At 41.4% G+C, this 10,990-nt stretch overlaps 1 protein-coding gene across 1 annotated transcript; it reads left to right on the top strand.

Annotated features, from left to right (window-relative positions):
• The first annotated feature begins 4,099 nt into the window (after positions 1 to 4,099).
• On the top strand, positions 4,100 to 10,441 carry LOC108761446 (uncharacterized). Its single transcript, XM_018508004.1, has 3 exons — positions 4,100 to 4,491; positions 5,786 to 9,575; positions 9,909 to 10,441. Exons 2-3 carry the CDS (start codon positions 5,822 to 5,824, stop codon positions 9,935 to 9,937), a joined length of 3,783 nt encoding a protein of 1,260 aa, XP_018363506.1. The 5' UTR covers positions 4,100 to 4,491; positions 5,786 to 5,821; the 3' UTR covers positions 9,938 to 10,441.
• The last annotated feature ends 549 nt before the right edge of the window (positions 10,442 to 10,990 follow it).

Raw genomic sequence — 10,990 nt, 5'->3', positions numbered from 1 at the left:
CGCGACACTTGAGAGAGAGCGATATAATTCAAGCTATCTCATTCTTTCTAAACTGATAGTGATAATCGATTTACAGAAATGCGTCGTTTGTTCTTATTACGTCTAACAGTCTTTATACTATATTCATCCAAATAACAACGTGACATCAAGAGTGCGTTCCACTTAACGTTCGCAATAGAGCATTATTTTATCCTTGTTTAATATTTGAAAATGTGATAAGGATGAAATGATGCTTGCAAGTATTGCGAACGTTAAAAGTGGAACGCGTCCCTAATAACGTCTTAAACGTTAATAAGATACCGTTAAAATGTCATCTCGTTACTTTGGTATGAGGTGCATTCCATTTAATGTTCGCAATGCCGCGTGCATTATCTCATCCTTGTTTAATATTTGATGACGAGAAGAATGAATGCCGGTTTCTACCAATGTAGATCAAATTTAATCTCGGTTCAATTTACTCTTCGTCTTTTTCCGATTCTAAAGATTAGAAAAAGACGAAGAGTAAGTTGAACCGAGATTAAAGTTAATCTACGTTGATGGAAATGGGCAGAAATGATACTCGCGAGCGTGAATGAAACGTTAAATGGGACGCACTTTTAGTTGACAATCTTTCTTCAGAAGGCAGTCCTTTCGTGCGCGTCTCGTGAAGGTTGCTCGAGAATCGATTGGTAACAATGGTAATATCGTGAGAGAGGAAAGTTTTCATGCGAAACAAAAACACATTCGTTTGATCAATACGTTGCAATTGACGAGGATGGTAACGAGAACGACGAGAACAGTGACGACGACGACGACGACGACGACGACGACGACGACGACGACGAAGGCGATGTCACGAAGAGGAAGGGGGATGAAAGAGTGTGCGTGGTGTGCTTCGTTAATTTTCGTTTCATTTTTTCCAAAATGTACATTAAAGGTATATCAGCTTTTGCGCGACGACGGCTGTAAGATATAACAAAAAATAATAATAAAGGGTTTTCCTTCGTTAAGCGAAGTAAGACGTGGTTTAACGTACTTTCTCCGAGGACGATACTGCCGTTACGCATTATATAAAAGAGAACTAAGTTAACTAATCGTAAATGCACGGAAATTTTCTTAAACGGATAGCAAGAAAAAAAGTGCTTTGTAGTGTCTCGATACTCTCGAATCATTAATCCTACGTCATGAGATAATAAATAATGATATTAATGAAATAAAAAAAAATAAATAAATAAATAAATAAATATGAAACAAAAATCCTAGAGCGCTGGGCTAAAGCATTGTAAAGTGTCAAGCTACGGAGCCTGTCGGCCAGTATAAATGAACAAGCAACTGCCATGGGTCAAGCTAGGTAGAAACGTGTTAAGAGAGAATCCAATTTTAACGAAGAAGCTAGCTGTCGAAATATTTAAAGAAAAAAAAACAGAAAAAAATACGCGCGAAGGATCGTCCATTGCAGCAAAACAAATCTGCGGTACGTGTGTGTGTGTGTGTGTGTATGCGTGTGTGTGTACGCGCTCGCGCGTGTCGTGCGGACACGTGATTCGCGGGTGCTTGTGACTTTGCGCGCGCGCAAAAAGCAAAAAGCGAGAAAACAGAGAAGCTCCTCCGTTGAGAATATGACATTCATTACTTAGACTTTTATTAACAGAATAAATAACAAAAAAGGAATATATATATATATATATATATACATATATATATATATAAACAAAAAATATATGGGTTATTTGCACAATATTATAAATAATTACTATGTTTACTACGATTATTAAATTAAAGAGCAAATATAATAAGAGGATAAAAAACTGTTGTTAAATAATTAATACCAAAAAAAAAGAAGAAGAGAGGGGGATGAGCGCGAAAAAAATAAATAATAATAAAACGACTTACGCTAACGATCGACATTGGGTCAAAATGGAAATGCGAAAGGAGGACGCGATGAAACAAAGATACGATAAGGAAGGGAAAATAAGAATAAAAAGAGAAGAAAAAGGAGGAGGATACGATTCGTTTGTTATCGATTAGTTAACGATCCTTACACATTATATTATTGTAATTATATAAAGTAAACGATTATTATCATAATAGTTACAATTAACAAGTTGTTACCGCTTTGTTATACATAATATAATTAATAATAAGATTAAAAAGTAAGCGAATGCATCGTTGATTCGTCCTTTACTTATGTAGATACTAAAAAAAAAAATACGATTGACTATATTGTTTTCAATGTCTTCACCGTATCTCTTCGTTTGCTACCCGATTTCATTTCGTTGTCGAAGATTCGGTATTGTCGGCTTACTTCGCCTGGCCACAATATACACACGTTTTACAGAGATATTTTCAATAAACGAAAAAGCTTAACACTCACACTGTTGTATTTATTTATTCTGTTGTTCCCTAAGAGATTCTAATCACTTGATATCAACGAGGGTAAACGTAACGATGACGATATTTTGTTGTCGAGTAGACGCACTTGTATTATCTCTTAAAGATTAGATATTTGACTTTTAGAGTTTAGGCAAATTAAGATATATTAGAACTCTGGGAAAAATATTTGCAGTAATACTTATTTTTCATTAACATTATTTCAGCTGTTTAGAAGAATGTTTAATTAACAAACGCAGTCGCAAGTAAAGGCCATTACTTTAAAAAACAAATTAATTGATAAATTATACAAAGTAATTTTTTATTGAAGAAAAAAGGAAGATGAATGCAAGAAGCTCAACTAATTATTTCTACCAAAGGTAGATGATTCATTATTTCTTTTCTAATTCTTAGAATTAGAGAGAGAATTAGAAAAAGATAAGTAGTTAATTCTAATTGTTAAGATTAGAAAAGAATAAATAATAGTAACTTAAATCGAGATAGAAACTGATGAGTAATAGACATAGGCTCGATTCCACCAATATAAGATTAACTTTAATCTCAATTTAATTTACTGTTTATTTTTTTCTAATTCTTAGAACTAGAAGAAGATAAGAAGTAAGTTAAATAGAGATTAAAGTTAATCTACATTAATAGAAATGGACATAAGACCCGATTCCACAAATACAAGATAAACTTCAATCTTGGTTTAACTCACTATTCTTTCCTGATTCAAAGAATTAGAAAATAAAGAGTAAATTAAATCGAGATTAAAGTTGATGATATTACGTTAGTGGAGCCGTGCTTGAAAAAAGAACAGGCCTGTTTTTTGTCGCTATCGCTCGAGTATAAGATTCTACGATCCAGTCGACTTGAGACGTGGAGGGAATGCGCTAAGAAACGCTTGTATGTACAGTACTGTACACTCAGACCCAGTTTCACAACTCACGGTTAACTCTTAACCGAGGTTCAACTTATTCATTATATCTCTTTCCAATTCTAGAATTGGAAAGAAATGTGAGAAACAAGTTGAACCTCGGTTAAGAGGTAACCGTGAGTTGCGAAACTGGGCCTTATGCACGTTTCTATCAATGTGGATTAACTTTAATCTCGGTTCAACTTACTCTTCACCTTTTTCTTAGGTCCAGTTCCACAACTCACGATTAACTCGTTAACTGAGGTTCAACTTGTTTCTTATATCTCTTTCCAATTTGAATTGGAAAGAGACAATGGATTAAAACTCAACCGTGAGCTGTGGAACTGGGCGTTATTTCTAAAACTAGAAAAAGATGAAGAATTAGTTGAACCGAGATATTAAAGTTAAACTGCATTGGTGGAAACGGGCATCAGTCGTGTGCAGCGCGTGGGTGTTCGGCTGAGGATTTTTAAAGATCACGCGTGGAGTTGTGGAGAACGAACGAGCGAGCGAGCAATGGGTGGGGTCCCGAGGACGAATCGCTCCGCTCGCCGCTCGGGCAGCTCGGGTCCTCCTCTCCTAGTCTCCTCACTCTCAGTCCTCGTAAGTTCGGTGCGAGGCGAGCTGGGCGAGCAGCCGGTCTGGTACCGACTACACCGTCCCGTGACCCATCGTGTGTCCGTCGTGCCTTTTACGAGCGCTGGCGCGACGCTCGCCGAGTAATGGCCGTCCTGCCGTCTGCGTTCAGTTCAGTGTATGTTGCTCCGACTGCTCCGAGAGTCGAGTATGTACTTCCTCCTGCGTAAGATGGACGTTTCGAGGTCATTCGGGCCTCTTGGCTGCTTATGAGAGAGTATAGAGTTGTCGAGAATCAGTGAAATTGGAGCAGTAAGAGTCGTAAGAGAGAGAGAGAGAGAGGAGGGCGTCGCATATCACGGAACGAGACGTTTACGCGACGGCGGCGCTGTCAAAGCAGTTAAAGATCGTTCCCAGGGAGAGAGGAGTGTGCGAGGTGCGAGGAGCGATTGATACGACGTCGTTATCGTGATTGTGAACCGTTTGGACAACGAGCACTGACCTCCGCTCGTTGCGTGCAGCTGCAACGTCGCCGTAGCTTCAATGATCGAGTATCTGGCACTCGTGACTCATTATTCGCGACTTGGCGCCCTTGGCGGGTCCGGGCTCACCGGGCTGAGGAAGCAGTCACGCCGATTTCGACATCGGAGGTTAGTGCACACACTCTGTGCACAGCACACTGCACAGCAGGCGACGCAGGGTGTATTTATAATCGGAGCGAGTGAGCGCGGATGAGTTTTATCGCGTCGGGGCTCTCCGACGTTTTCTAAGAACGTCGAGCGAGTAATCTCAAGTATATGTGTGCGTGCGTGCGTGTCGTAAAAGACGCGTAACGCGTTTTGGGTGATTCTTACTCGCAAAGCGGATTTTCCGTTGAAAAGAACGTTTAACCTAATGAGATACGAAGAGTGATAGTATCGAACACGTGGTCGTCAAGTTTGTATTGTACAAGTTTGTAATGCGTTCGTTGAATACAATATACCTATGGGAACCTATATGAAACTTTAATAACGTCCTGAACTTTCTATATTCCTTTCGTTAAATATTCAATGCGCGTTTATGACTTCCGCAATTAACATTACAAATTATACTATTATATTAGAACTGTTGAAGGTGCTAATTTTTAATAGAATTTTCTGTCTTTGTTTTCAATTGATGAAGATTTATTTTGATATTGTTTCCTAATTCACGTTAGGTCTGCGTATTTCTTTTCTTTGAAATATACTAGGAGCACCTGGCTCCAAATAATAGTCTCCGTATGCGTTCCATTTTCAAATACACAACTTTACAAATACTTTCTAAAGATGTAAAAGTAATAAGATGTAAGAATCACTCAATAATTTTTATATACTTGTGATGAAATTAACCAAACGATCCATTGTGTATTAAGGGTTATTTGTATCATTAGAATTATTTATATTCTATTAATATTCATATACCATATATTTTTAGTATTCTGTGTGCTATATATATTTAATAATATAAAAAAGAAAAAAATTGGTTCTAGAGAGCGTTAATTAATTGTGAAATTAACGTAGTAATTTTTGTTTCTGAAATGAAATTATTAAATACATGCTCGATATTCATTGGAACGTATTGTGATACATTATTGTGCAGAAATTAAATTGTGAGATGAACAAAATGTTTTTGTATCCAGTGAATGTAGGTAGAATACAATATGTGGGAACGTATGAAACTTTAATAACGTCTTACACTATTTGTATTCTTTTGTTATTAAATATTTAGTTTGTTTATTTATAATTTTCTCTCTCTCAATTAACATTACAAATTGCAGTTTGTGAATGTAGTAATTCGATGTAATAATTTTTGTGTTTCTGGAATAAAATGATTAAATTCATGCTTTTACATCCAGTGGAACGTATTATAATGTATTATTGTGTGGAATTTGAAAATTGTAAGATTAACAAAATATTTTTCTTTCAGATATCTTAACACCAAGGAAATTTGGTGATATCTACTATGGAGAAAAAGGGGCTGCGCAAGAAAGATGTGTTGAGGATGGACGGTCTCCTGCCTCCAACCCGGCGTTTACCAGTTTGTCATGCAGTATCTAGTGCCTCGGATAAGAAAAAGGACAAGAAATGGTCTATAGGTGGAATTCTGCGACGAATATCTTCCATAAAGGATTACGACAGTTCCTCTAATGATGAAGAGATCGTCTATTGCAAAAGAACACCGAGAAAGCCTGCAAAATTTAATAAGAAAATCGATGGTGTTGTCCTTCACTCGATAGAAAATAATTTGGAGCACGATCAACGGATAAGAGTTGAAAATAACATTCGCCATGTGAAGGATTCTTGTCGAGATTCGTTGCATTCACGTAGTAGCGACGGTTCGTTAGACGGCTTAGGGAAGAAGTTTCGAAAGAACAAACTAAAAGCTCGGGCTGAAGCGAAGAGGGATCATCTGTGCGTGGGCAGCAGTTCCGACGAGGATTGTCACAGATCTAACAGTTCGCTAAACAGATTTCACACGGATAGCACGCAGAATAGCCAGAGAAGTAATATGTGCAATAGAAAAACTCGCGCTGCTCGGACGGAGCGTTACATCAAGCGCTTATCTCGGGACGAGGGCAATGGCAGCGGTGATACTTTGAACGAGCTGTATAACCAAAGGTGTTCCTCAGACTATACCGAAGATAAGGAACGCGTTGTTTACGCTGATACGAACGGACTGTGTCGTCCGCCCATACATCCGCGTCGATCGGCTGCGTATTCAAACTGTCGTGTGTTTCCAGTTCAAAAATCCTCCGTGGAAAGTTTGCGAGATGCGGAACGCGTGAGCTTACAGCATCCCGACATCAGGAGATATTCTACAGGGCAATACATCATGGATTTGAATCAGAACAACACTTACGGGAAGATCGCGCGACATCACAGCGGCGACGTGTACACGGACAGTCATCGATCTGGAAACTTCTTTACATATCCCGCAAAAAACGCGTGCCATTACTCGGAATCGTTCGATTGCGCCGTCGATCGCCGATTAATCAATCCGGACAATCAGCCACCCGAGCCACCTCCGAGGGATCCTCGTTATCGCTCATTCGGCTATAGTTCCTATCCGATGAATAGACACCAAAATGTGCCAAATTACTTTAAACAAGAAGACAATAAGACTACAAGCGGAATATCAAGACCCAACTGGAGGAACTTTCGATCAAACAATAAGATCGCCTGGCGCGATACAATAGAATTTAAATCAGAAAATTCGATGTCGAATCCTAAAACGGAATTCCGTAATTCGTTGGAGCGCATAAATAATAAATATAATTCGAGCTATCACTGCGCGAACGAGTTGGCTTACAAGGAAATCGAAACAACGAGACGTAGAAACATTCGCAACGATCAGCTTAATCGCAGTGACGCGAATTACCACGTATACAAGGCCAGGAATAAATCAGCGAACATCTGCGAAACGAATAAACATCACGAGGCGATTTCATCGCACCTATCTATGTCCGATTGGTCATCTGGAAGATCTCCCTGCGACCAACGTAATTTGCATATCATTACCCCGTCGACCTATGACGTAGATAATTGCGCTGAGAGGAGTAAAAAAGAAGATAATAGAAGAATAACACCGACCGACGAAACTTTGGAAAGACGGAGAAGTTCGAAAAACCTCGAAGAAGCTCTGTCTGAGTTGGAAGCGATATACAACAGCCTTCGCCTCGGCGATGAGGATCTGTTGGATCGCGCGGAACGTCGAAGTATGGAGGAGTTTAATCAGAAACAAAGTAAAAGCGAGCTTGATGTGATTGCGATCACTGTCGATTCACCGGATAGGACGAAAGACGATATGGCTTATCGGAGGATGCATCCCAAGGAGAGACCCACATCGCTCTCGGATATCGCGGGACAATCGACTCTGTCCAGCATCAGTTATCTCATCGCTTCACCTGTCCTTTCGCGAAGGGACTCAGCGGACGATCTTACGCGCTTGCCAGCGGCTTATTCGTCTCGTCGGGACGAGCCAGACGTGACCCGCGACGACGTGCTCTTCCGCAGTATAAATCATGCCAACAATACTCTCCGAATAATCGATCCGCAGCCACCGTTCGGTATACCGCTCGGGCCGGTCTCCGCGGCGACCGAGAGCGATTACCTGCACACGACGCCGACGAAATCGGAACAGCCACGCTCGTCGTACATACCGCAATGTGAGCCTGACGTGGTCACGGACGATTTGGCTTACAGAGCCCTTAGGAAGGACGTTGCGCGGAACGTCGCGGAGAGTAAGATCGACGTCTCGAGGGAACAGCTGGAGGCTGCTACTCGCAGCAAGAAACGCGCCGTTAGGTCGCTATCGGCCAATCTTTATGGGCTCATCAGTCACGATCGGATTCACCTTCAACGCGAGCACAGTCTCGACGCTATCAAAGATGAGATCCAAGATGTTAGGAGGAACTTCGCTGCGACACCCGAGCGACCGGAATATTTCAGGCGCGTAGTGAGCGACGGCGAGCTGTCTGATAACGATGCGCATAGGTGGAAAGAACTAGCAATTAAAAGTGACATTGATATCAATGGTAACCATCCGGCGGTGGGCGCGTATCGGAAGAAGCTGTGTGCCTACGTATCGTCAGAAACGACAGCGGCTACGACCACGCGAGAAAGTCCCAAGAAGGAGAAGGAGTCGGGTGTCACCGAGCTGTCCGACGTCACGCTGTCTTCAAAGGCCATCCTGAACGACGGATTTTGGCACGAATATCTACATTCGGATTCCAACGTTTCGGCAGCCAATAGCATTCGCAGCACGGAGACAGACTTTACCGCGTACAGTCGTCTCTGCCAAGATTTAGTTAATTTGATAAAAAGCGACGATGACTCGGCATCACCGAATGTAATCGAATCGCCGAAGGCGAACGATTCTATCGTTGCTGATAAATCCAACGACTTCGACGCCAAACTCGAGATCAACGAACCTTCGGCGAGCGTACGTATATGCTCTCTGGGTAGTCATTACTCAGGGTCGCAGATTGCCAACGACGAGCGGAATGTCGAGAGCGAGAAAACGACGAGCCCGACCGATTCGAATTCCACGAGGTCTTCATCAGATTCGACACCGGCAGCCAACAACCTTGATTTCTATCTTCGCGTGGCGGATGAAAACGTCAAGCTGATCGCTGAGGCTTTCGGCAACGTGGCCGACCACTTACGCGACAGTCGCCTGTCCACCCTAAAGAATTTGTCAGTGTCTCGTAACTCCGAGATCGAGGACCAAAGTAGTAGTATGCGGAGCAGCTCCACGCCGTACAGCCAGGATGAAACAATGAGCGACGATCGGCCCATCGTCAGTCCGAGACTCGAGAAGACTGTCTGTGTAGCTTCAAAGCGTAATTCCTTGATGAGCAGTGAAGGGGATCAAGGTAACATCAGTCACCTCGAGGATGCTTCTACCGATGACATGGAGCTGGACTTGTCCAGGGCCGTTCGCGACCTGCAACTTGCCGCGGCCAGTCTCTACGAGCATGAGAAGGAGATTGAGGACCTGGGTATCAGATACGGGAGAATCCGCGACGCAACGCTGCCGTTTACCACCGCCGCTGTGACCAACGCGGACGAGAGCGAGGACAATGCAATCCGCAGGATTAGCTTGATCGCCGACAACCTGAGGCAGGAGCGGGAACGCGATCAGGAGGAGACCGTGGTACTGCCTAGCGGAATCGAGGCGCGTGGCAGAGACGCGCAAAGCGGGGGTAGCCGCGAAGGTGAGCGCACAATGTGCGAGCTTGTTGATCGCACGAAATCGCGTCGTCGCGCCGGGGACGACGTGCACGTTCCCCGTGTCACTAACCTCCTAACCGATCCGGTAACGACGCACACCACGCTCTTGCTCGCTTGTCTCCTTGCATTGCTTGTAGCGATCGTAGTGGCGGCCGTGAGGGGCCGTCCGACCGATCATTAGCGCGAATGGGATTTTCTGTGTTCTCTGTGTTGCGACTGTGCGAAAATTGCGTACCGTTTCATCGCCATCGTCCTCGTCACCGACGGTAGTACCTCTAATCCTGTGTGTTCATTTGCAAATGTTACTAATGTCGTAGGTCTCCAGGCGTTCGCTCGTTCGCAGTGACGATCGCCCGAGCTCGACGTGGTCGGCGGTGATAGGGTGACACGAGGCAGGTTGATTTTTTTGTAAGAACAGAGAGAATATAGAGAGAGAGAGAGAGAGAGAGAGAGAGAGAGAGAGAGAGAGAGAGAGAGCGCGAGCGAGAAAGAGCGGGGGATGCAGTTGCCGCGGGCTGCTTGAGGCACATCGACTTGCTGTTGCTCTTGTTACTATGTTGTTGGTTTTAATAAAGTTTAAATGTTAATCCTTCCCATATATATATAATGTTACTGTAATTTTACTACGCGCAAATATATCCTCGCAATCTGTGATGCAATCCATTCCAGCAGATATTTCGATTCCTTTCGATGTTATGTTAATGTTTGCGTTATTTTAATATAATGTTTATCAGATACAGAAATTAAAAGAAATGTTGGATCGTAGGAACTCGCGCTTCTTTTCGATGATCAATATTGGAGACAGTTCTCGATTTCCTATTTTTTATATACAGATGAGTATTCGATAACAATTAGTGGGAGAGAAAATGTAAAAAGCAATTCTCTAGATGATAAAATAAGATTGAAAATCAAGAATAACAAATTCGTGAATTTGATTTTTTTTTTAATTATAAATATTTAAATATCTCTCTCTCATATGCATATTTACGTGAATATTTAAACTTTCAGAATTATAAAATGAAGATTAAAACAATTTCGGCGGAGGCTTTATTTTTTAATGGTAAATGTCTAAATATTCACGTGCTTTAAATGCGAATATTTAAATTTTATACTTTTTACTTGAATATTTAAATTTATGATTAAAAAATAAAGTCGAATTTGCAATTTTGTTATTCATAATTTTTGTCTTATTTTATCAACTAGAATCACTTCTTAAATTTTCTCCTATCTTTTGCCGAACATTCTGTATGTACCGATATTATTAGGTACGTTATTATAATTTCGTTACAATATTTATCAGATATAGAAATTAAACAAATTATTGAATCGTAAAAATTGTATTTTTCATTATCAGAGAAGTTCTTGATTTTATTTTTTATATTTCATGTATATAACTTTA

Source organism: Trachymyrmex cornetzi, unplaced genomic scaffold (assembly GCF_001594075.2).
Source record: "Trachymyrmex cornetzi isolate Tcor2-1 unplaced genomic scaffold, Tcor1.1 scaffold1093, whole genome shotgun sequence".
NCBI lineage: Eukaryota > Metazoa > Arthropoda > Insecta > Hymenoptera > Formicidae > Trachymyrmex > Trachymyrmex cornetzi.
The sequence above is the reverse complement of the archived record's forward strand: the minus strand, read 5'-3'. Positions and strand labels throughout refer to the sequence as shown.